Source organism: Suricata suricatta, chromosome 4 (assembly GCF_006229205.1).
Source record: "Suricata suricatta isolate VVHF042 chromosome 4, meerkat_22Aug2017_6uvM2_HiC, whole genome shotgun sequence".
Classification (NCBI taxonomy): Eukaryota; Metazoa; Chordata; class Mammalia; order Carnivora; family Herpestidae; genus Suricata; species Suricata suricatta.
In genome coordinates this window covers 139,196,608-139,224,045 of record NC_043703.1, presented here as the reverse complement: position 1 = coordinate 139,224,045, position 27,438 = coordinate 139,196,608, and the positions used below count along the sequence as shown (strand labels likewise).

At 39.4% G+C, this 27,438-nt stretch overlaps 1 protein-coding gene across 1 annotated transcript in view; it reads left to right on the top strand.

The window, feature by feature from the left end:
* Positions 1-27,438, top strand: part of LTBP1 (latent transforming growth factor beta binding protein 1) — a 224,719-nt gene that overhangs the window by 85,148 nt on the left and 112,133 nt on the right. The window contains exons 6-11 of the mRNA XM_029938555.1: positions 489-611; positions 6,910-7,077; positions 9,877-9,945; positions 12,093-12,115; positions 15,525-15,624; positions 16,120-16,218. Coding sequence (XP_029794415.1) covers positions 489-611; positions 6,910-7,077; positions 9,877-9,945; positions 12,093-12,115; positions 15,525-15,624; positions 16,120-16,218 — 582 coding nt within the window. The remainder of the gene's footprint in view (positions 1-488; positions 612-6,909; positions 7,078-9,876; positions 9,946-12,092; positions 12,116-15,524; positions 15,625-16,119; positions 16,219-27,438) is intronic.

Sequence of the window (27,438 nt, the reverse complement as noted above, 5' to 3'; positions counted from 1 at the left end):
CTGTCCACACAGGCACTTTCATAACTTGACTTCTACAAGTGGATGACCTTTCTTTTAATTGTGATAAGTTCAGCTGCTTTCCAGTTCTTTAATCTGTAGGTAGTTGTATGTCCAGCTAGATTGTCAGTGTCCCCAGGGCAAGAGTCTTTGCCTTACCTGTATGGTGTCTAAGACCTAACACCCACTCTTGTGCAAGCTCCGCGAAGGCAGGAATCTCATCAATTTTGCACACTGGTAGATCTCTAGTATCTAGAACAGAGCCAGGGACCAGGTAGGGGCATACTAACTTGTTGTTAGTTAAGTTGGAGATGTTCAGTGAATGTTTGATTTTGATTTTAAGTTCCTTATACCTGTTGCATTGAAAGCTAACATCTCTTATTTACTCTAGGAAACCATTGTGGTGAAAAATAAAGTACATGCTCTTTACAGCCAGGATCTGTTCAACTGGGCTTGATGAGTCCTTCTAAAAGGATTGTGTTTTCCTGCAGATATTAATGAGTGCCAGCTACAGGGTGTGTGCCCTAATGGTGAGTGTTTGAATACCATGGGCAGCTACAGATGTACCTGCAAAATGGGATTTGGGCCGGATCCTACCTTTTCAAGTTGTGTTCGTAAGTAATGATCACTTTTTATCCTATTTTGGATTTTTGGTTTTTTTTTTTTTTTTTTTTTTTTTTTTGAGAAGGGGGAGCTCTCCAGAAGAAGATAAATACACTCAGTGGTCAACTGAACATTGTAAACATGCAGGAAAATCTCATTAAAAATGACAGCGAGGAGGAGGCGGATCTGAAACGCTAACATCTTTGCTTTGGAACTTTCTCCAAAATAAATTTTTGTTGCAATCAGGAAAATGTAATAGCTAAAAATCAAGGAGGAGGACAAGCACACTGAGAAAGCAAACTTTCATGAACCAGTTATTTAAGATTTTCATACCTGAAAGATGAAAACAGTTTGGTCCTTTATGCGTGAGAATTTTAAGCATTATTTAGACTGCGTTAAACTTGTCCCAGCTTCTGTCTTTAATTAATTCGAATTCTGAGTCATTGGTGTCAGATTTAATGAGGTTTCACTGTATTTGTTTCATTGTAAGAGTCTGGGAAATAGTTACGAAGGCCCTGCATTTTAGATTTCCTATTGAGTTCTAATTCAAAGATTCTTCTCTGTTGTCCTCAAAAACCACCAAAATGTCCCCAGAGTTAGACTGTTTGCCTTACAAATGTTGTCTCTAAGGTTCTCTCTTGTGCCTAGCAAGGATAAAAATTCCTCATGAAACCACATGTTCTAATATTGATGGAGAAAATACAGTTTTTCCAAAGAAACTCTCTTACCATAAAACGTCACCCAGTGTAATCGCTACAGACCACCTGATGACTCAGGATGGATGCGTTTAGATATAAAGTCCTCAAATGCAGATTTTTTTAAAAGTTCTCCTTTTGTTTTCAAGGCAACCTTACTTTTTAAGGAACTGATGTCCTTGATTACAAAGTAGGTGAATACTTCAGGTTTTTTAAAAAAGCTATATGTAGTTAAAGTTTAAACGTTTTATTTATTTATTTATGAGAGAGACAGACAGACTATGGGTGGGGGACAGGTGCAGAAGGAGACAGAGAAAGAATAACCCAAGCATGGGGCTCGATCCCATGACCCTGGGGTCATGCCCTGAGCAGAAATCAAGAGTCACTCAACTGAATGAGTCACCCAGGTGCCCCTGAAGTTTAAACTTATTAAATCACTCCATGGCAGAAAATAGGGTAGTTTTAAGAGCAATTCTGTATTTCTGTCCAGCTAGGTTTTTGTTTTTTTAATGTGGCTTTGGTATATGTTAAGCAGCGTTCTTCTCTCCTCCATTGTTAAACTTGGAATTTGGTCAAGACCTGTTCTTGATGGACAGTATCATCTATTGTTTTTAATTGTGCTACTCTTCCTGAGATGCATAGACACGATGAAATACAGGCAAATGTAGTAAAATGAAAATGACAGTTTCATTCATTACTTTCAGAATTCTAAGAGTTCATTGAGTCTTCTGGATAATTATACTAATTACTACTATTTTCTTTTAAAACCTGTCAAATGCAGATTAGGAAATTTTACACGTAAGTTCCTTCTTTCGTGTTCTTTCACAGACAGTTCTGATCCTGAAGCAGACACCTAATTATAGGGCTTTTTTGGCAAGTGGTAAAATTAGACTGTAAAATGATGTTTGCATATAAGGTATATTTGAAAACTGATGCAAGGATTTGGAAATTTCAGCCCCAAAAATCACATTGTTGACAGTATCCAGATACTTTAGGGATCATTTCTGGCTGATGTGAATTACATGAGTAAATATTTTAAATAGTTTCATAATTTCACGTGTGAAAGATTTTATAGTTTGGATATAGAATTTGCTTTCAATGTTTGTTTTTTTTTCCTCCTAATTTAACTTGTAGTTTGGTTAAAATTACCAGACTGAAGATTGCAGATTAGGTAAAGTTGGAGAACTGGTCGCAAAGCATTTTATTAAATTTTGACTAGATCTGATGTCTAGAGTTAAGGGCAGACATCCAGGTTTTAATAAGATTGTAGAAATCTGCCAATGAGATTTTTGAAGCACTTACTTATTTCCTTAGCATTTATTTTCCCTGTCATTGCCCAAATAGTACTGAATTTATTAAGCAACCATCCATTCTTATTTGAAAAGTAAATAATTCAATTTTACGGTTCAGCTACACCAGCTGAAATGATAAGTATTTAGAGAGGTTTGTTGCTAGTTAAATGCTCCAGTTTAGAGTTTGAAGTTAAAACCTGGGCTTTTTACCAGCATTGAATGGGCAGATTTATTTCTCTTTCCTCTGGATTTATCACATGTAACATCACAGATAATGTGGAGTTCTTCAAGATATGTGACTTGGTTCAGTCCAGCCTGATTTGTTTGGAAACTATATTTTGAAGAAACCAGGGGAAGTCTGAAGTCTGTTGAAAATAATCAGGAAAGAAGGTGCTGTTTACAGAGTAAGGAGGAAATATTGATGAGATGGTGGTGCCGTTAATGTGGAAATAGCAGGAAGGGGCTGGAGGTCACACGTATGTATACATGCATGTACACACACAGACACACGAACCCAGACACACAAAGGCACTGACCAAAGCTGTTGCCTAATGTTTGGAATGTATGTTTTTGAGACGTATAAAAACAACCATGGATAGAGCATGCAAACAAAAGGAAGAGACTGACCGCATTTGCTCGGGCAGCGTGAGCTTTGGGCCTCTCCAGGCCAGAAAAGCTGTGGCTGACTCTGTGAACGCAAAGAAAAGCACTTGGCCGTGGCCAGGGCGCAGCGGGAAGCTCTCCCTGTTCTCAAGTGCACTGAAGTGAACACCCTCAGCATTCCTTGATTCTAGCCAACGGTTGCAACCATCTCCCTCTTTCTCCTTGCCCGCTCTCTGTCCTTGACTTAGCAAAGCTAACAGAAGGAAAACCAGAGGGCTGTGGCGTCTGCTGCCCAGACCTCTGTGTGACTTAGGTAGGGCTGCTTCAGCAGCATTCTTCAGCGCTCCTCCTCCCTGTGTATGGGGAAAGGGAAAGGTCAGCATCTGTCACAGCAAAGCCAAGAAAAGTATAATAACCTTTGCCATTGGAATAGAGAAACTTCCTGACTTGCTCAGCTGAAGTTTCTTGGGAATTCAGGAACTCCAGGATGGGAGTTCTGGTGGGGGTGTCCCATTGGTTTAATAGAAAAATGCCCAGATGAAAAACTCTGAGCCTGGATATTTGCTGTTTGATAGTATTTTTGCCCCGTGGCCTTGATGCCAATACACAGAAACAGGGTTTGGGAGATGTGCTCAGCACTCCTGTCGTAACCCTGGAAATCATGAGATGAAGGCCACATTCCTTCAAAAAGCTGGTGGTGTCTCTGTCCATCATTATCCTTTTGTTTCCCTAACATCTTAATGAAATATACACGCTTCCCATTTTACATATTAGGTCAGAGAAGCCAGGAGAGTTTATGTCACTTCCTAAGATCCTAAAGCTAATAACGTGACTCTTGAGATTTAACCCTGGGTTTTGGGCCTCCAAGCACCCAAACCCAGTTCTAGGTCAGGTGGGCAATCTGTAGCCCATGTGTTCCATTGTTTGTTTCGGTAAATAAAGTTTTATTGGAACACGGCCATGCCCATTCATGTACGTATTTCTAAAGTTGCCTTAACGTGGTGACGGCAGCGTTGGGAAGTTGTAGCAGAGCTGGTAGGGCCCACAGGGTCTAAAATATTTATTATTTTGCCTTTTACAGAAAGAGTTTGCTTATTCTTGAGCTGTATCAACACTGTCCAAGAGAGCTTTCTGTGATGATGGGAACATTCTGTGTCTGTGCTGTCCGGGGTAGCAGATGCTGGTCACGTGTGGCCAGAGTGGCCAAAGAATTAACTTTTAAATTAAAATTCATTTACATTTTATTGTGGTAGTGAGGCATTAATGTTTCAGACTGCATGAAACATGACCTCTAGATCTTCTCCTTTCCCCCTGAAATGGGCTTTTCCTTCCTGAATTAATGGTTTTGTCCACATGACATTGTTTTCCAGGCAGTCAGGCTGGGAGCCTCTCTGTCCGTTTTGACTCTATCCTCTCCTTTGGTCTCCAAAAAAGTTGTTAATCTTGCAATCTGTCTTTTCTTTTTTTAAAGTTTATTTATTTATTTTGAGAGAGAGACAGAGACAGAGAAAGGGAGAGAGAGAGCATGCAGGGAAGGGACAGAGAGAGAGGGAAAGAGAAAATTCTATGCAGGCTCTGTGCTGTCAGTGCAGAGCCCGCTGTGGGGCTCAACCCCACGATCCGTGAGATGATAACCTGAGCCGAAACCCAGGGTTGGACGCTCCACCAGCTGAGCCACCCAGGTGCCCCTCTCTTTTCTTTCCATCTCCTCTGTGGGCATCCTAGCTCAGGTCTCTCACTTCCCTCACTTAGTGATCTCGTACTGCTGTGTCCTGGGGGTTAAACAAACATGCCTGTGCCAGGTGGCACATAACATACTTAACAGGTGTCCATGAGGTTTGCGTTGCTCTTCTTTCTGTTTTAGAAATAAAGAAATGGAGGCTTGGAAGGGCTAAGGATCTTGCCAAAATCACACACCCTTTAAGGGGTAATGCCCACATGTGACACTGGATTGTACTCCAGAAGCCGAGCCTCTAAGCAGGAAGAAGAAACAGTCTGAACTGACAGGAGCAAGTCCTTTATTTAAGGAGAGCTATTATTTAGTCTCACTTGGAACACTCTAGAATAGATGGTGGAACTCTGCCCTGTCTCTGGAATCATGTTCTTTTATTTTGGTTCTCCCAGAATTGAATAGCACATTTCCCCAAAAGGACGTCCAGTGATTCTTCTGTCAGCAGTTTCATCTCTCAGACTCCTCATCACATTTTACCTGCCTCCCAGCCCTCGCTCCATATGCAGTTTTAAGCTTTAAAGGGATGAAACTCTAATGTGAAATTTCATCTAAGAGGTGAATCAGGATATCAGGGGTGTTGGGGGAGGGGGAGATTGAAAACAGACAGGCAACATACATGCCATCTTTTCAAGTCTTTTATATTTTTAGCTTCCTCTGAATGCCAGATTTGTTTATATCTGCTTAATGATACTTACCATTCATCTGTGGAAGCATGTCTTTGAAAGTATGATCAGAATTTATTGTATAGCCCTATACTCAAGTTGCTCGGTATGCCATTGGGGAACCCAAGTAAGAAAATAATAGCATCTTTGCTTAGTATGTTGTGTGACTGAGTCACCATCAGCCCTGGCTATTTGGTGATGGTTCAGGACTAGGGTGTGGGGCTGTGTGTTTATTACTTTTGAAGATGTCTAGATCTCTAGCTAAGAAAAAAAGATTTATTTTTCTGACTGATTGATATGGCATTTCCAGTAGGTTTTACACTCCTGAAGTGTTTCCATCTATTGAGCGTACCTGAGTTTTTCTACCTTTATCTTAGCAAGCCATCTTGCAAAACTATTATAATATGCAAAAACCACATGTGTCAATGTGTCTACATTTAGGAACCTATTGGCATGTTTGTTATTGCTACCCTGCATGCTTTCCCATACACATTTCCACTTATTCTTTAGAAATTTTTGGGCCCTCATTTCTTTTAATGTAGCGTAAAGTTTTATGACTCAAGAGACTATGTGAATACATGTACCATATTTTAAAATAAATAAATGTATTATATAATGAATTCTCTTTTATGATTGGCCTTCAAGTCTGTAATTAAAGGGACTCAGCTTCATAATTTGGGGCACATTATCTCTAGATCTATGTGTCATGTAGACTAGAATGTGAAAATGCTAGAGATCTAACAAAATAAGTGGAATTGCCGTATGAGAGGTTGAAAATGATAAAAGAATGGCAAGTAATTTGCATATTAAAATAGAGTGGTTTGGGGTGCCTGGGTGGCTCAGGTGGTTGAGCACCCGGTTTCGGCTCAGGTCATGATCTTGTGGTTTGTGGGTTCGAGCCCCACATCGGGCTCTGTGCTGACTGCTAGCTCAGCCTGGAGCCTGTATCCAGATCCTGTGACTCCCTCTCTCTCTGACCCTCCCCTGCTCACACTGTCTCTCTTGGTCTCCCAAAAATAAATAAAACATTAAAAAAAAAATAGGAGTGGTTTGAAAGGACGCATCCTCTTAGAAATTTGAAGCATGAATGAATACATTTTGGTCCACATGGTTGAAGATCAAAGAAAATTTGAATCATGGGAACATCATTACCTGTTGGGTAAGCTGACTCTAAATTAGGAAAGGCAATGCCCTAAATCTACACAAATTTATTCTGAAATAGAGTTTCTCATCAAGACCTTAAGGTTCAATTTACTGTGTCAAGAAAAGTCAATCTAGTCTTTGTCGTTTCTTGGGTGACATCAGGCCTTATCTCTCTGCTTCAGCGGATACCCCTGTGATCTCTGAAGAGAAGGGGCCCTGTTACCGCCTTGTCAGTTCCGGAAGGCAGTGTATGCACCCTCTGTCTGTTCACCTCACCAAGCAGCTCTGCTGTTGTAGCGTGGGCAAGGCCTGGGGCCCACACTGTGAGAAATGTCCCCTTCCCGGCACAGGTAAGCCATGCCGTCTCTACGCTCCTCTTCCTTCCCAGCCTCACCAGGACACAGGACGACTTTGGCAACTTGCATTATTTTTGGTTTCTGGCTTTTCATTTACTTCTTAATACTACAATGTATTTTTATCCATTTTGTACAAACCATGACCATAGAAGGTTGAATCAGTGGGAAAAAACGACACGCAGAGGTTTTCCGGTTTCTCTGGAACATTAGACTTCCTTTTGAATGTTAAGAAAAGCCATTATTTTGTATCCTCATCTTCTTGGATGAGGACTTCTCCCAAGTCCACTGTTTAAAAGTGCAAAGAGACCATGGCTTGTCCTAATGACAGACCACATGTCACGTGCACGGAAACAAGACCTTGTGCGGGTTGACTCATTCACTTGTCAGTTTCTCCAGTTGGGAATGGAGGGAATTAGAATCATGATTGAATTTGTGCTGCGAGGATTAGTAACTCAAGGGCAGATCCTGCCAGTACACCTCGCAATTTCAGAGTCAGAATATTAATAGAAGTTGATTAGTTCTTTATAACTTAGTTTGGTACATATTTGCCTAATATCCTGAAAGAGGAAGTACATTTCTCTCAGAGTCTTCTACCAAGGAGTCCTCAGCTTCTCAAGCAAGATCAAGTAGGATTAAATGGAAGAGAAAGAAACATACCCTGTAAATCCCAGGCATGGTATTATCAAAGAAGTGGCACCTATTTCACTGGCATGTGGTGGCCATAAAAAGTCAAGTGTTTATCAGGTGATAAGATGCTTCTCACCTAGGGAAGTGCAGAAACTCACAGAGATGTTGAATGTCTCAAAGATGTAGCTTCCACAGAAGCAGACAAGATTTAGATATAAATTTAAATGTAACAGTCCACCTTTATTGGTGCTTATGATCATAAAGAATCGCTAAGGCAGAGGTTAGTATAATGTTGATCGTATTTTGATAGACTATATAATTTTAGACACTTACAAAATGGCCTAGAATCCCCCCATTGGGATTTGAACTACTGATTATTAAAAAGTAATAATCCATGAAATAATATTTGTAATTTATAGACTCATTTCTCATCAAGTTCAGTTTTAATAGCTTTTTAACTCTTACATGAAGCCTAAATCAAGATGGTGAATAGAACACAGGGACACTTCTCCATAACATTCAGTAACTAAATTTGAAAATAATATTAAAGACAGACTTTTTGTACTTTGGCACCAATTTTTGGTGATACGGTGATTTTCTCAACATTTAGTTCATTAATACTGAAAATATTTGATCAGAAAACATGTCTTCTTCTGGAAACATCTGTTCTTCCAAGTAAGAATTGTATTTCATAGTTAAATTTAAGAATGAAGTTCTGCCATGTAATAATGCAATCCTTAGAAAAACAATGTTTTAGCATGCTTCAAGGAGTATTTTAGAGTTTCCTTTTTATTGAGAACTAATTTTAGGTCCAGAACATTCAATAGGAGATCTCTTGTTTAGTAGAAGTGAGAAATGAATGACTTTACTTTCAGTTTGAAAAGTAGAAATATAAAAGTTGACCATAAGCTCCTTAGTGTCTGAATTTGGTAACTTGCCTCCAACACCAACACCAAAGGGATTAGGTGGATTTTCCTGCTCAGGCCACACATGGTCTTTCTCTTTTACTTATTCCTGGAGGTGATGCAGTGGAGGTTAGCAAATCCTATGTGCCCGGTCTGCTTTTTTTTTTTTGAGTAGACAAGACTACTTTCCTGGCAAGAATAGCTGTCCCAGGGCACAGAACATCCCCTTGTCTTCTGGATAATTAAGCCAGCGGGTCAAAGTCAGGCTTTGCCCACTCGTTTCTATTTTTGAAAATAACTACCATTTTCTGACTTGGCATGTCCTGTTGTTCTTGACTTCTATCCATCATCTCTTTAGTGTGGCTTAAGTTTGCTGGATTCCTTCTCACTATCCAGAGACTCTTCAAAACCACTTCTCCTTTTCATGCCTCGCCGTATCAGCTGATACGCTCCATTATGGCTGAGTCCTTTCAGTTCTTCAATTGGAAACAAATCACAAAAGATTTCAGCACCTCATTTCCCTGACTAGTGATTTATTTTTCTTTTTTAACCTTCTTGCTAATCATCTAGACATTACTGAGTTCCTCTTTAATAACTAATGAAATTACACCAAAGCAGGAGGAAAAGAAGAAAGCCTGGTTTTTGCCAATCTTACACATACCCATGAGATATATATAATATAGTATCTTTGATACATAAAAATCTCCTGATATATCACATATATTTCACATATATGTCATATGTGTGACATATGATACAGAAAATTAAATATAGAATATGCATATATAACATCTCCTAATTGGTTGCTGATCTTTATGATATATATAAATATATACTCCCTATATATGCTATATAAATATATATATGAAATTATGATAAGGAATTAACAGATGGAGAAATACTGAGTAAAAGAAAGAGTTGGATTTATTTCTGTAAATATGCAAGTTTAACAAATTCAAGCATTATGCATCTGTGTTTGAAGTTTTTAAATGTAACTTATATTAATGATGGTTTATTAAAAAATACTCATCATGATATTTTCCTCTGTATAAGTTTGCACTTTTAGATTTTTAAAAGGAATATTTTCCCATCCCAAATCTAGCTGCTTTTAAGGAAATCTGTCCTGGTGGAATGGGTTATACGGTTTCTGGCGTTCATAGACGCAGGCCAATCCATCACCATGTAGGTAAAGGACCTGTATTTGTCAAGCCAAAGAACACTCAACCTGTTGCTAAAAGTACTCATCCTCCACCTCTCCCAGCCAAGGAAGAGCCGGTGGAGGCCCTGACCATCTCCCGGGAACATGGGCCAGGAGTGGCGGAGCCAGAAGGTGAGAGGGGGAATATAGGCCATGGACCCAAGCGTCTGTCTTGCGTGTGTTTGGTTTCCCTGTTAATACCCTTCTCGAACAGGGTTTTCAACATCAGCACTATTGATATTGCAGGATAAATCTTAATTAAGATTAATCTTAATGAGGGGCTTCTTTGGGCGTGGCAGGATGTTGAGCAACCACCTTGACCTCTAACTTTTAGAGATGCCAGTAGCACCCTTCCCCTCCGGTTGTTAGAGCCAGAAAGGTGTCCAGCCTTGCCAAACGTCCTTATGGGCCCAAATGACCTATGACTGAGGACCACAGCCATAGAGTGATATGTTGGTAGCAGGTAACGCTATTCCAGCATGATCTCAGGACCTGATGGGGCCACTATCTTTGTGTTTATTCCTTAAGGGTAATTGAGATCTTTTAGGGAATCGTCATAACTCATTTGTTTGTCTAGAGGGCCACTTAATAAATATTTATTTATTTTGTAAAGTGAAATCCATAGATTTAAAGAAGTTAAAGCATTGATTGAACTTCCATGAAATAGAGGGTAACAGGCAATCCGGGATAACGGGAGGCAAGTGAGGGAAGACAGGAGAGTCCACTGAGGGATCTTGGCAATTACCTTGTGCAATCCTTCCATTGACTTCTGAGAAAACTGAGACCTAGAGAGGGGAGATACCATGTCATGACAGATATCATGTCATGAAGATATCATGTGAAGAGTATATAATGGGGCAAAAGAGCACATTTTTCCAAGGAAGTGGGTAAGTCTTTATATTTTAGAAGGAGTCTAGAGAAAATTAACTTTGACTGTATCTCTTTATAAAAGCCAGCATATGCAATACCTTGAATATCTTTATTAATACCATAAATATTCTCACTTCCAGTAAAAGGAATAAAAATTTTAGATTTGTATGAAATATATTTTTTCTCTAATGAGGTTTCTATTGGTTTTTCACAGTTTATTAGAATAGTCAGAATTTAAGGATGGATTTTGTGAGGAGAGAAGGTACCTAGGTTGGTGGAGAGTCAGCAACTTGGAAAGCTACCTTCTAGAGAGATCTTTCTTCAGGGCTCTGAATCTTTCTGTGTTCTAGGTCTGTTTTATTTCACTCTTGCACTTTGTTGTACTTCTTTGGGTAAGCAGAGCAGGTAGGACCTCACCTAGATCTGACCGTGTTGACCAATTTGCTTCTGTACAATCTGGGTCTCATGGCCTCATGTTTGCAACTACTCATCCTTTGCACAGGCAAGAGGAAATGGGCTCTGGTCCGAATACAGCCTTATGACTTTCTTGGTGGGTCAGGCAAGACAATCAGTTAGTTGGCTTTTCCTACCACAAGAATAAATAGCAGTGATAAGCTATCTGGTACCCTGACTGCTTTGCGGAGTTAAGCGTCTACCAAAACTGTACACCTATGTGTACAGAGGAACTGATTAATGAGAAAACCCCCAGTAATTGTTAATCAGAGGCTTGAGGAATAATACTAAGGACTGATTAATGGAATGCAAGTTTTCCAAATACAAAATCACAACCACTTCCACTGCTTCACAGCAATGTCATGATTATGTAATATGGAATTTGTTCAACATATTGATGCTAATCTCTAATTAGATTTAATTGGCCTGTGATTTCTCTCCTCCTAATTTAGTTAGCTTATCTTACTGGAAATGCTCACAGGACTTCAATAAAGATTAGGAGGACAGTACCCATTCTTAGATCTCTTAATGAAATAAGTGGCTTTTTTTTCTTAACATAAACATCAGAAAGTATTTCAAATATTATTTATTACATTAAGGATAAGTATGTGGCCAGTTAATGAAAATGTTTGGGTTTTTTGATACGGAAAATTCCATGAAATTAAATTAGGCATAAAATAATGTGCCAGAAAGTGTTGTTTCCTTTAACTTTCTCAGTTAAGGAGGGAATTAGAATTTCATCATATCTACCTGAACTCCTGTAGTTTAAGAATGGTAAAACATGGATAGTTTTTTTGTTGGTTGTGTGTAAAATTTTCCACAATTACCATAATTCTGCATTTGATTCTTAATCCTCTGGGGTGAGAGTGGACTTCTATTGCTTTTTAAAAATTTAACTGATACATGATAGATTGACTTAAATTGTACTAATGTCCTTCTTTCTTTTCTGGTTTTAGTGGCAACTGCACCCCCTGAGAAGGTAATTTATTCATTGTTTGCAAGTCTTTTTTACCATCAAAATGATTTTCTTTTAGAATATGTACAGATTCTTTTTAGACTTAAATGTAGTAACATGTCCGTTGTTCATTATCTGGCTTGAGGAAATCTAGCATTCATTCAAAAAATATTTATTGAACACTTACTACATAATTGACACTATCCTGAGTGTTAAGAAAACAATAGAGAACACATCAGACAAAACCACTTGTTCTCATGGAACTTAAATTCTAGTAAGAGAAGGAGGTGGGACCAATGGAATCAGAGGCTTACACAGAATTCAGATCAGCTCCTGGCGTGGACTATGGATGGGAAGAAAGGGTCCTGGCATGTTTATGCAATTGTGTATTCTTAGACCACATATATACTAAGCGAAGTACTTCTTAATTCAACTAAAATTTAACACGCACATTTGATTAAATAAGGATAAGAACAGAACTTACCCTTGTTAGGTAATAATCCAATCCAGTACTAGAATATTGGTGCTTAGAGATTTCAGAGAAATATTTAATCAACTTACTGGGGTTTTTTTATTTGGCATAAAATGGGACCATTAGTTGTGAGATATATTAAGAGAACATATGGAAATTTGCTTGGGGGCACCTGGGTGATTCAGTCAGTTAAGCATCTGACTTCAGCTCAGGTCACAATCTCATGGTTCATGACTTCGAGCCCCACGTCAGGCTCTGCACTGACAGGGAGGAGCCTACTTGGAATTCTTTCTCTTTTCCTCTCTCTCTGTCCCTCCCCCATTCTCCCTCTCAAAATAAATAAATAAACTAATAAAAGTTTTTGCTGGATCTAAGTCCGATCTATGTAATATTGTTCTCCATCTGAATCTTGCTCTGATTCATTAATAGCATGAAAATTTGATCATTTTTAAATGTTCATACATTTATATATAACTCAATTGACAGGAAGGAATGCAGTATTAGAATTTAGATGGTGTGCACATATATATAAATTACTATAAATAGTTTTAAAAATCTTCAGCTTGTAAACATGGGACAGAATAAGTGCTCTGACATAAGTGCTATTTCAGCCTTCCAAGTGCCAAAATGCAGGTAAATCTTAGCATATTTGAAAGAATAAATATTTACTTGGTGTCTTGTAAATTTCAACGGTATTAAACAAACTTTGAATAAAAAATAAATAAATAAAAAAGAACCCAGACAAGGAGGAAGTAGGAGTTTGGAGTGATAGTACCCAAGAAAGAAGAGTGTTGTTATGTTGACCTGAAAAGAGGTACAACACATAGGCGTATTTGATATGCACATTTGCGACTCCTGGCTAGTGTCTCTGAAGGTCAGTGGTGTACAGTAGTTTGCGGTGTTGTTGATTTTGAATTCAGTTCTGGTTGATACACGGAAGGAATCATTCGGCTGGTGAGCAGGTGAGCCAGCTCCCTGATATCCTCATCTTATGGGATAACCTCTGTTTTCTTTGCTGTTGATGATTGAGTTTATGGTAACTCTCATTAGGGGTCTGAAAGAGGGCCTCAGTGTTTTCTTGTATACTTACACTGTAATGTTTTTGGAAATGCGCCAGTGGGAAAAATGCAGTCCTAGTCTTTGCGGTCTGGGCTTCTTTGCAGAGATCCCATGATATTAAAGATTGATGAAGAGAAAGCGGGGTCGCCCAGGGGTGGGCAATGATATGCGCTAAGGTGGGATGGCAGGAGGTCTGTTAGGGGGGCATGGGAGGCTTGTTAGGAAGGGGACTTGGGACTGCTTTGGAAAGCTTGGATTCCAAACCGTAGTGGTGATCAGTGGGGGATCACCTTGCTCCTCTCTTGGCCTCTACTTGTCAAGGGGGAATTGGCATTGATTCGAAAGTCTGCTGCCCGGTGCCACCAGGGGAAGTTCTGTCTGCAAGTTGCAGGAGTACGTAAACAGCTGACCATAGTCTGTTCCTTCTTGGCATTGGCCATGGGCTGCAGGGAATGGGGAGCTATGGATACTGACTGAGATCACCTTTAAGAGGTAATGGAAACTTAGTCTGTATTCTTAAGTGGAAGAGAAAATGTGGGGAAAAGTAATGTGTTATTTCTAGAAGATGAATCGTCACATGATTAACTGAGACAGGGGGATGGAGCTTAAGAGACCATTTAAATTACTATAGTAAGCAGGATGAGAGGGCGTTCCGGGCCGGGACAGTGGGCACAGCGGGCATGGGAAGATGCATGAATGTAAGAGACAGAGCAGACGGGCAAGGCTTGGAAGGAGGAATGAAAGAGCGAGGATCGCAGAGTTACTTGAAACTTGCATGGTTTAATGGCTGAGACATTGAATAAAAGTCAAGGCCTTGGAATGAGAGCCTGAGTGTTCTGGAGGGGATGGGTTTGAGGTACTCGTGGAATATCTAAACGGAGGTACCCTGTAAACACTCATGCCTACAAAATCGGATCTTTGATGAGATGTTCAGGCAGGATACCTATTTTATAAGAAGCAGAGAAGGGGATAAAGTTGAGAGAGCAGTTAAAGGGGAAACAGACTAGGGGAGGGAGCTTTCTGGAAGATGGCAGAAAGTAAAGTGAGGGAGGAGGTGTTCAGGGCAGACGTGACCAAGTCACCTGATGAATCCTTCTAAGGGAATGAAGGTTTAGGATGTACCCCACATCGCTGTCCCTACTGGGAAGCGAAGGCGTGGGCTCGTTGATGGCACGCCGCTGTCACTACCAGCCTGACGGTTCTGTCTGCAGAAGCCTGAGCAGCTGTAACTAACAGGAAGCTGAGCCACAGGCACCGGCCTGTTTTTTCACCTCTGGTCCAGAGGACAGGGGTGGGCAAGAGGCCGCGTCCAGAAGCCCCTGGTGCCCCTCCAAGACCCCGTTTTTCTGACGCTCTGCCTATCACCTTGCTGAGAGCTGTAGGTGCAGAGTTACTTGATGTGAGTTCAGCAAGACCTTAATGACTGCCTTCTTCACACATTTTACCATACGGCGTGTTCTTGGTTATGACACGTGTTCTGGACCTATTATTTAATCTGCAAAGCGTGGCTGGCCACCTTCCCAGGGCAGAGCCACATGGCAGTGAGATGACGGTGTAGGTGTCTTTTGGGGTTTATTTTGCCTTGTTTAAGACCAGATGTGGGCCCCTGAGCCACGGCATGGAAGATGCTTGAAGGGGCCTTTTGCTTTGGGCCCTGGGAAGTGGGTGAGGATGTGTGCATGGGTCAGCACTGCTGGGGAAACCAAAGACTTGCTAGAGTAGCAGCCCAACAACAAGTCATATGTGTATTTTTTTTCACACAACTGCACACTATTTTGTCCCATGTCCTGAGCTATTTGTTGCCTTTCTAAGAGTGGAATTAAATACAGATAGTAATATGTGAAAATAAAAGTAAATCCTATTTTTAGTTATTTTTTTATTCTTTTTAATACATCCACCCAGGAAATACCTTCATTGGATCAAGAGAAAACCAAACTTGAGCCTGGTCAGCCCCAGCTCTCTCCAGGCGTCTCAACGATTCATCTGCATCCACAGTTTCCAGGTAACGTCTGTCGATCTGTGCTACTTGTAAGTGTACTCTGAATAAAGGAGCGAGATAAGAATCCTTTTGTCTTTGATTTTTAAACTTTAATAAGTCATTGGAATTCATAAGCGACGTGCAGTGTGAAACACACTTAAGTATGTTAATATACTTGTAATGTTGGTGTGAGGATGGTCTTGTAAGTTATATGATGGTAAGAGGAAGATAAGTTTTTCTACTGTTTTCTTAGGCCAAGTGTAGGTTTATAGGTGGAACATTGTTGAAGGTCATTGTTTGATGAAGGGTCATTTTTCTTGGCTTTTGAATTGTCCTCATATATTCTTGCTACATGTTGAAAGCGGGCTGTAGACTAATACCATGAGCTTTAGGGAAGTATATCAGTTCTTAATTACCCAAGTATTACTGTGGTATGAGACTAAATTATGCTTTTTTGAAATGGGATCTCAGTGCACCTAACAGGCTCTGATTTTTTTCATCCTCTCCTTCCTTATATAGTGGTGATTGAAAAAACATCACCTCCTGTGCCTGTGGAAGTTGCTCCTGAAGCTTCTACATCAAGTGCCAGCCAAGTGATTGCACCTACTCAAGTAACAGGTAGGTGTGGTGTTCCTTATGGTATATAGCCTGTGCAGGAGACATGGGTTTGAGTCTCCTTCTAGTATCAAAATTCTATCCAGTGTATGAAATTGCTCATGGCAGTGTTAGTCATAATAGCAAATATTTGGAAGTAATCTAAATACTCTTAAAAGGGAGGAACATTTAAATAAATTGTCACATACAGTGGAATGTCCCATAGCTATTCAAGTTTTTTCTTATTTTTTTCAGTTTATTTATTTATTTTGAGAGTGGGGGGAGGGGCAGGGAGAGAGGGAGAGATAATTCAAAGCAGGCTCTGCACGGTCAGTGCAGAGCCTGGTGTGAGGCTCGAACTCACAAACCACAAGATCATGACCTGAGCCAAAATCAAGAGTCAAACAGCTCAACTGACTTAAGTCACCCAGGTGCCCTGCCTATTAATGTTTTTAAAGAATATCTAGTGTTATGAGAAGACGTCTGTGACACAATAAGAAATATAGAACACAGTATGATTCCACCTTTATTTTCTAAATGTTTATGAACACAGAAAAAGAGGCAAAAAGCACATCAAAGTGCTAACCACCAGTTACTAGGATTGTGGATAATCTTTGTTCTTCCATATGTTTTTATGTTGTTTTAAAATTCTTTATAATAACATGAATCATTAGTAAACATTATAAAAATATATAATAATGTGAAACAGATCAACAGCATATAAGTTAATACCTTAATGTAAGTGAGCTTTTATAAATCAGCAATAAAAAATACTAATAGAAAAATGGGGAAATAATATAATCATGTAATATCAATTCTAAATGTCTATTTTAAATTTAAATTAAATTTCATTTAAGTTTTACTAGAGTAAAATTAAGGTCAAACACATGGCTGAAAGAAATGTAAACTGGTTTTAACTCTTCTGAAAAAACTGGCAAAATGTATAAGAGACTATTAAATACAGAGAACAAACTGAGGGTTGCTGGTGGGGAGGTAGGTGGGGGGATGGGCTAAATGGGGGATGGGCATTAAGGAGGGCACCTGTTGGGATGAGCACTGGGTGTTATATGTAAGTGATGAGTCACTGAATTCTATTCCTGAAACCATTACTGCACTGTATGTTACCTTGCTTGGATTTAAATAAAATAACAAAAAAATTTTTTACATGTTCAGAACTTTTGACCCAGTAATCCTACGTTAAAATATCTAGCGTGAGAAAATAGTGTCCCCAAAGACCGAAACCATGATTTATGTAAATGGATACTTAGCACCAGGTATAATGGAGAAAAAGTGGAAATAACCTTACCATTTAACCATAGGGAAATAGGTCATTAGGTTACATCTATACACTGGAACATTATGCTGCCATCAAATACAGTATTTTTGAAGAGTTTTTATTTAAAATCTAGTGGAAAGTGCTCACCGTACTGTTAAACCCACAATGAAGTATATAAAAATGAAAGCATGAATAGCACTATGCCAGTTATATAAAAAAGACAACATATTAAGAAAATCCTGGAAGAAAATATGCCAGATAGTAGCAGTGGTTATTTTTATAGTAGGATCTGAGAGGTTTCGGTGTGTTGTGGAATATTTTCTATTTTCCATATACTCTATAGTGGACAAATATTTTTATGTAGTCACAAGAAAGATCGCTTAAATGCATCATGCCATTGCAAGGTCAGGATGAGGTTGGCAGGGTATAAGAGAAGCTAACAGAGGAGTGTGCAGCCTTTCTTCAAATATTCCTTCCTCAGAAACGTGACATGCATAGTTTTTCAAATAAAAATTGTGCTTGGTATGTTAATTAGATGAATTATAGTGGTCATTTTGCAGTGCCTGTGTATATAAAAACATCAAGTTATAACCATACATATGTATATAGGTCTTATGTTAAAAACCACAGTACAATTATATAAATTATATAAAATACATACAGTTCTTTATATTAAGAACGTTGGTCCATTTTCTCAAAAATGTGGATGTAAGTTCTCTTAGATATTTGAACTGAAACATCAGACTGGAAAGTGTTTTTAAAAAGCACCTTTGGGAATGTCTGGGTGGCTCAGTAAGTTAAGCAACTGACTTTGACTCATGTCATGATCTCATGGTTCATGGGTTCAAGTCCCATGTCAGGCTCTGTGCTGACAGCTCACAGCCGTCAGCACAGAGCCTAAAGCTTGCTTCATATTCTGTGTTTCCCTCTCTCTCTCTACCCCTATCCCACTTACTCTCTCTCTCTCTCTCTCTCTCTCTCTCTCTCAAAAATGAATAAACATTATAAAAATATTTTTTAATTTCTTTGGGGGCTCCTGGGTGACTTGTCAGTTAAGCATCAGACTTTAGCTCAGGTCATGATCTCACAGTTCGTTAGTTTGAGCCCCACTATTAGCACAAAGATCTCTTCAGATCTTCTGCCTCCCTTCTGGCTCCCGGGGCCACAGCCTTCTCCACTTACTGGATGCCAAGTGCTTTTTGCTTTTACTCTTAATCTGGAGTTAAGTGATAGAGAAATATCAGCTCCTCTAATTACTTCTAGAGTGATAAAATGAAATGATAGTGGTTGATTTTTTTAATGGCCATGGCTCAAGCAGTTACTTTCTATTATGAAGTCAGCAATGTGTCTGCTCACTTTATTAAACACATCTAGGGGTGCCTGGGTGGCTCAGTCGGTTAAGCATCTGGCTTTGACTCAGGTCATGATCTCCTGGTTTGTGGGTTCGAGCCCTGTGTCCGGCTCTCTGCTGACAGCTAGCTCAGAGCCTGGAGCCTGCTTTGAATTCTGTATCTCCCTCTCTCTCTGACTCTTCCCTGCTCATGCTGTCTCTCTCTGTCTCTCAAAAATAAATAAAAAACATTAAAAAAAATTTAAAAACCACATCTATAAGAGACTGCACTATGGCACATCTCGCTCACCAAGGATCTTTCCACTGTTGATGTCATTATTGAAAAGGAAAATGACAGTGTGACAATACATTGACAAACCACTAGGTGCAAATACTGTATTTCCATCTTTCTCTTTTCCATTGCGAACATACAGTTCTGTGCCTTTTTAACAATGGCCGACTTCAGTGGATAGGCTTCTTGCAAACCAGCTCTGTAGAGGGTAATTAAGTTTGGCTAGATAAATGTACTTTGTCATTTAAATGCAGCTGTGTGAGGAATTACAAATTGAAGTTACTTAGCTTTGCCTGAACTACAGAGCGGGTTTAAAAAAAAAAGGAAAGTAGCTGTGCTTTATGAAGTTGTTAGAAGACAGCTTAATTTGGGCTTGGCAGAGATCCGGGCCCAACATCTGCTATCACATGTTTGAAGCCTGAATATTTCCTTCCAGGAAAAAAGTGATGTTAACATTTTATGCAACATTTGTAGGTGTTCCTACTTCCTATAGAAAAGAATTTTTCTGAAACAGCCCATGGGGAGAATATTAGAGCCTTTGAACTAAAATGGCATGCAATTTTAGAGCCACACTGTAATCTGTAATCCACACTAGAACAAGAAGACTATTTTGTCTCAATTTTAATTTAAATCAAACCGTAGATGTTCCCATTGGTTTGATATGAGAGCCAGACATATAGATGGAGAGAGCAGCCTGATCAGTTCTGTCAGGAACATTACACAATGGCTGTTTCTCCTAAAACACATGATTTCTCCTAAAATCATGTGTGTCACTATTAGTTTGTCTCATAAGTTGAAGAAAGGGATAGAATAATACATACGAGTCTAAAATAAATAAAATCAGCTCCACATCGCTTAGTGATGCTATCTTTGTGATCATGAAATTGGAAGTAGGCTTTTCAGATTTCTTCAGACACACTTTGACATGTAGTTTATAAAGTGAGCCACATATTTTCAGGGAATAAGTGTGATATTTTCCACTCTTAACAGCTGATTTGGTGGCTTGCAACATTACTGGCATACTGTTTCTAAATAAATTGTACATTTCAGCATATAAATTCTTGATTTAACATAGTGTCTTAATAGCTCAAGGGTAGGTTGGAAAATCAAACCTCTGGCAAATATTTACAAAGTGGAAACATCTGTTTCAATTGTTGTGGGACAGTTTATGCTCATTGGGGGGCAGTTAGGAAGCCAGGGCATTTTTGTAAACCTTTCCATGAGTTAACATTTGATGCCTTCCTCCTACTCTTCCCAAACTTCCTCTATGGTCCTTGCATACCAGCCAGAAATTATTCTTTTGACTTCCATGACTGCCTTGTGGAGACCTTTGTGATTATCATGGCCCAAACATTATAAAAACTATTGGCTCAGCAGAGCTTTTCCAGAACTCAGAACTGACCCCTTAAAAAAACGTTTGTCCCTAAAGCCATATTACTGGTGTCATTAAAGCTTCCATAAACTATGTATGCTCATGGAGATTGAACTCCTTTTTTTCATGTAAAATCATCATGCTTTAATATCTCCAGGCTTTACTTACTTACTTGACTAATCACATGATGAGGAAAAACATGAAAGATCAGCATACTCATTTTCATAATTTGTCAAAAAATTTTCTTTTTCACTTAATTAAAATAATACAAGAAAGATACCAAACTCTTAAATCCATTATTGGCCTTGTTGGTGGGATAAATAGAGGATTTGGTTTTCCTTTGGCTTTCGGTCATAGCTCTTTTTCCAAATTCTGAATAGAACTCTAGTAGAATATGGTTCTTGACTTGGTGAGGGTAAAGTGATTTCAGGGGCACACATGGTAGAGAAGGATCAGATGGTCCTGAGGACCAGGGGGAGTTGATGGATTAGGGAAGAGTCCACTGGGACGAATCTCTTGATGACCTCTCTGGGAAACCAAACATGCTAAAGAAGACAAGACATTTTCATTAACCCAGAGTACCCCAGAGACCAATAATTAGTGCTTCCTGAGGCTTTGCCATAATTCTTATGCTTATGTTGACACAGTCTGCTCAAAGAAATGTATGTTTCAACGTCAACTGTTTCATTCTGTGGGAAGAGGATCACTTACCTATGTGTGAAGTGACCTCTTGGAAAAAGAAAAAGACGTGCCTTTTCTCCTCAAAAAACATGGAGAAATTAGAAAAACTTTCCTGTTCTTTTTCAAGACTGCCTTTCGGTGTAACAGTACATGCTGGAGAAGGAGACTCTGTTAGAAAAGGAGGGGAAAGCATGGGAAAAGGTGGTTAGGAGACGTGTTTTCGAGGTTGTAAGGTGTTACGACTCCCTTTCTGGAAGGGTGGAGTCTTGCTTAGCAGATGGACGGAAGGGAGCACTGAGGCCGGACTGAAACACAACTGAAAGTTGTGTTAATTAATCACTTGTATTAAAAAATGAGACAAACAGGGTAGACATCAAGTATTTTTTAGTACATGTCCCTCCACTGCTTTGATGCATCTCTTAGTACCCTCTAGTGGTGTCAGAGTAACATTTTCTTATATATGTTAGTGCCCTGCCAGCTGGGATTAACAGTATCAAGCTGTGTCTCTATATAGTTTTCGATGAGGTAATCAACTAAAGATTCTCAAACATGCCTCATGAATATCTATCCTCATAGCTTCTATTTTAGATCCTACAGTGGAAGAAAGGCCATTCTATTAATTTCATTTCCTAAGACTAAAAAATATAATTCTTAGGTATTTCTCCTATTTCAGAGCCGATGTCAGAAGAAACGGTTTAAATATGTTGGCAGACTGTGGCATAGGAATGTATCATATTTGAATTACATATCACATATTTTTGATGATTTTTGGTCACACTTCTAAAAATTCCATTCTCAAGCTGTGCTTGAAGAATTACAAATATTTGGTTATCAACAAATAGGTGTATGTGGGCTTGGACGGACTGAGTTCTGCCCAAACATTATATGAAAACCATGGATTGATAGCCTTTGAACTTGTTCTGAATCATTGTCCCTAATATATTAATTCATCTTTTAATTTTTCTTTATACAAATCTGATCAGTAGGTATTTTCTATCTTTATTTTATTTTATTAATAGTTTATTGTCAGATTGGTTTCCATATAACACCCAGTGCTCTTCCCCACAAGTGCCCTCCTCCATTACCACCACCTCCCTTCCTCTCCCTCTCCCCCTTCAACCCTCAGTTTGTTTTTAGTATTCAATAGTCTCTCAGGTTTTACATCCCTCTCTCTCCCCACTTCCCTTTCCCTCGTCCCCTCCGCATGGTCCTCCATTAGGTTTCTCCTGTTCTCCTATTAGACTTATGAGTGCAAACATAGGGTATCTGTCTTTCTCTGCCTGACTTATTTTGCTTAGCATGACACCCTCAAGGTCCATCCACTTTCCTACAAATGGCCATATTTCATTCTTTCTCATTGCCATGTAATACTCCATTGTATATATATACCACATCTTTTTGGTCCACTCATCAGGTGATGGACATTTAGGCTCTTTCCATGTTTTGGCTATTGTTGACAGTGCTGCTATGAACATTGGGGTACATGTGCTCCTATGTGTCAGCACTTCTGTATCCCTTAGATAAATCCCTAGCAGTGTTATTGCTGGGTCATAAAAGAGTTCTACAGATAGTTTTTTGAGGAACCTCCACACTGTTTTCCAGAGCAGCTGCACGAGTTTACATTCCCACCAACAGTGTAGGAGGGTGCCCATTTCTCCACATCCTCGCCAGTGTCTATCGTCTCTTGATTTGTTCTTAAGAAAATGGCAAAGTAGACTCTAAAGGAAGACCAGTCATTACAAAGAAAATCGAGAAAAACAAATATCAATTTTCAGAGAAGCCATCTACCTACAGTATGGAATAGATGGTTAGAAATGAGATTTTCACACTATCCTACTAAAGAATTCCTATAATAGAGAACAAATTTCTTACCTCAGTGTCTAGGATTATAACATCGAGAAGATTACCTTTTACTTTCAGATTTTTGTAGCATAGGAAGGATAATTTAAAAAAATTGAAATGTTTATTCATTTTTGAGAGAGAGAGAGACAGAGCACGAGTGGGGGAGGGGCAGAGAGGGAGGGAGACACAGAATCTGAAGCAGGCTCCAGGCTCTGAGCTGTCAGTACAAAGCCTGATGCAGGGCTTGAACTTGTGATCCGCAAGATCATGCCCTGAGTTGAAGTCAGATGCTTAAATGACTGGGCCATCCAGGCACCCCAAGAAAGGATAATTTTTTTAAGGAAGTCTTCTGATTATAAAAGTTCATTGTAGGAATTTGAAAAATGTAGAAAAATATAGAGAAGAAAATACCCATCCCCATAGTCACAACCTGAGAATTCTTCCTTTCCTGCCTTCTTTTCTGTGTATTTTGCAATTTAGATCATATTCTATATTTGTAACCAATGATATCTTTTGACAGATAAACATTTTTCTATCCTGTCAATGATATAATTATGCTGTATATCATAAATCATTGTTTGTATACTGCCCCTTAAGTTTAGGCGGTCGTGTTAATTAACGTTTTTAGTCTTCTGGGGTTTTTTTCCCCATAATTTTACATTATTCAGACTAAACTGGTCTGTTTTTCTCACAGTGAATTAGCACATGGAGGCTCACAAAGGGTATACGTAGTTTGTAAATGCAGTATGTGCCATCGACGTAGATACGTCAGCTCTGTATCATATACTCCCTTGTAAAGTCTAGGGACTTTCCAAATGATTTGTCCCGTGTCTCAAAGTCCCAGCACAGTGAATAACACTTGATGAAAAGGGAAGAATGTGGTTTGGGTTTTGGAAAGCAAGCACAGCCCTCCTTTAGGTCATTTCCGTCGTGTTTGTCAAAGTTCTGTTGGTCACGTCCTCCTGCAGAATGGTAGGCTATTGGTGAGAGCGGCCCGCCTGTTCCTCTCCTCAAACACAGACCCTTCCCGACAAGGCCAAGGCCGCTGATGTAGCCTAGTCTGCTTGCGGCCCCGTCTTCGTCTTCTCCCACTGGGCTGCTCGGGCTCCTGGAGGCATGCAATTTAAGCCTGGTTTACTTTGTGACCACAATGACGTCATAGCCCAAGATAACACTGTGTTAATGTGCAGTTTCTTTGTTACATATTCTTAAATGACTTCAGAAGTAACACCACTTATAATGCTGATAATAATGGCTAGATTTTTTTTACACATAAAAAGGTATTTTGTTAGTTTATTTACAATTTACTTTTAAATCTGTAAATTAAAAAAAAAATCAGGAATTCTTCTCCCTGATTTCTGTGTTTTTAAAGTTATTAAAAAAAAACTTTAAATGGCAGTATAATCAATGTACTGTACATTAGGTGTGCAATATACTGATTCAACAATTCTCTACGTAACTCAGTGCTCCTCATAACAAGTGGACTCTTAATCCCCATCCATTTCACCCATGCCCCCGCCCACCTCCCCTCTGGTAACCGTCGGTTTAGTCTCTGTAGGTAAGAGTCTGTTTCTTGGTTTGTCTTTGTTTTCCCCTTTGTTCATTTGTTTTCATAACTCCACATATGAGTAAAGTCATGCTGGATTTGTCTTTCTCCGACTGACATTTCGCTTAGCATTATACCCCGTAGATCCATCCATGACGTTGCAAATGGCAAGATTTCATTCTTCGTAAAGGATAAATAACAATCCATTGCATTTATAACAAACCATCTTTATCGGTTCATCTATTCATGGATACTTGGGCTGCTTCCATAGTTTGGCTGTTGTAAATAATTTTTCAATAAACATAGGGATGTATGTATCTCTTTGAATTAGTGTTTTCGTATTCTTTGGGTGAATACCCAATCATGGTGTTACTAGGTACTATGGGGATTCTGTTTTTAGTTTTTTTGAGGAACCTCCTTACTGTTTTCTGCAGTGGCTGCACCAGTTTGCAAATCCCACCAACAGTGCACAAAGGTTCCTTTTTCTCCACATCCTCACCAATACTTGCTGTTTCTTGTGTGGTTGATTTTAGTCATTCTGACAGGTGTGAGGTGATACCTCGTGGTTTTGATTTGCATTTTCCTGATAATAAGTGATGCTGAACATCTTTTGCTGTGACTTTTGGCCATCTAGAGGTCTTTGGAGAAATGTTTGTTCATGTTGTCTACCTATTTTTAATTGGATCATTTGGGTTGTTTTTGGTGTTGAGGTTTATAAATGTTTTATATGTTTTTGGATACTAACCCCTTATTGGGATATATGATTTACAAATATTTTCTCCCATTCAATTAGCTGTTTTTTAGTTTTACTGATTGTTTCTTTGCTGTGCAGAAGCTTTTTATTTTGATATAGTCCCAAGAGTTTATTTTTGCTTTTAATTCCCTGGACTCAAGGGACGTATATAGAAAAATGTTGTTATGGCCAGTGTCAGAGCAGTTACTGCTTGTGCTCTCTTCTAGGATTTTTATGGTTTCAAGTGTCACTTTTAGGTCTTTAAAGGCTTTTATTGAACATGTATAATATGCCAGGCACTGGGCATTATTTATCTTCTTTGAACCTGATATTCACGTTGGTACTCTGATCATTCCCGTTTATTTCACCTGCAGAAAAGTGCAGGTAGAATGTTAGAGTAGTTTGCCCCAGTGTCACCGAGCTTGGAAAGGGCAGCAAGATTTGTGCTTTCACAGTCTACAAGCCTGGGCTTCTGTCGGCTCGGCTGCCCACCCCCACAATGCCATGGTACCTCCTTACAGAGGCCATTGAAAATAGACAATGTAAGGGGTGTAATTCCTCTCAGAAGGCCACTTTTGAGTCTTCAGGTCATTAAACCATTTTCTGTCCTTTGGTACGTAAGCTCATTTTGATGGCCTTTACCCAGCATAGGCACGTGTGACACCATCTCTACCATGTGGAGTGAGGACTTAGGGCCAATCGTCTCAGGCCTTACTGGAGAAACATGTCTCCAGCATGAGTCAGTAGGAGCGAAGGGCGGAATTTAGCAGAGAAGGTTGGGAAGAAGATTCTCCTTGATCAGCATAAATATACTGATGTTGAAATTAGCAAATTAAAAGTGAGTTACACCCAGAAGTTTTGCATTGACTAGGAATGGTAGATCTTTCTTGAGAACTAATGAGTAATTTTGGAGGAGGTTGGACATCACTGTTAGAAATTGAATTTGGCCTGCTAATGAGTAAAAAGTTCCTATGTATTTCTTACCAGGAGAACTCACATGTTGGTTCAAAGTCTGTCATGTCAAATGAACTGGAATAGATAGAAACTCCTTGTGGGCCATCTTAGAAGTTGAAAAGATTTGATTATCTTAAAATTTCCAAGGTGGCCTTTTTATTATTATTATTATTTAATATTTATGTATTTTTGAAGGAGAGGGAGACAAAGTGCAAGTGGGGGAGGGGCAGAGAGCGAAGGAGACACAGAATCCTAAACGGGCTCCAGACCCTGTGCCGTCACCACAGGGCCCAACTCAGGTCTTGAACTCAGGAGCTATAAGATCGTGACCTGACCCAAAGTTGGACGTTTAACTAACTGAAACACCCAGGTTCCCCCACCCCCCACAAGGTGGCCTTTTTCTGACTTGCTACCCACTCCAGTTCATGTTGGAAGTTGTTTCATTAGGAATTATTGATCTTGGGTGTGACTGAGCAATTATGAAGTAATCAAATGAATTTGTACTTGATTTTAGAGGTCACCTTACTTTTTTTTATTGAAGTAAAGTTGACAGAGTGTTGCATTACATTCTCGTGTATAAGCTCGTTTTTGGGGAAGTCTGTTTGTCATGCTGTGCTCACCACGAGTGTAGCTAGGATCTGTCACCACACCATGCTGTTCCAGTACAGTGGACCAGGCGCCCTGCTCTGTGTCCTTCATCCCAGTGATAGAATCATTCTGTAATGAAAGCCTGTACCTCACCCTCCCCTTCACCCATTTTGCCCATCCTCCCCCCTTTCTGGCAACCGTCAGCTTGTTCTCTGTATTTATAGGTCTATATCTTTTTTATTTCTTTGCTCATCTTTTTAGACTCCATATATAAGTGAAATCATGTGGTATTTGTCTTCCTCTGACTTATTTCACTTGGCATAATACCTCCGAGTCCATCCACATTGTCACAAATAGCAAGATGTCATTCTTGTTTATGGCTGAGTAATAGTCCACTCTGTGTGTGTGTGTGTGTGTCCCCACATCCTCTTTATCCATTCGTCTACCAGTGGATGCTTGGGTTGCTTCCATATCTTGGCTATTGTAACTAATGCTGCAAGAAGCATATGGATGAGTGTATCATTTTGAATTAGTGTTTTTGTTTTCTTTGGATAAATGAGAAGTGACCTATGTCTTCTAATTGCATACCTGACAATAAGCTAATCAGGAAATACACAGGAATGGTTTGCA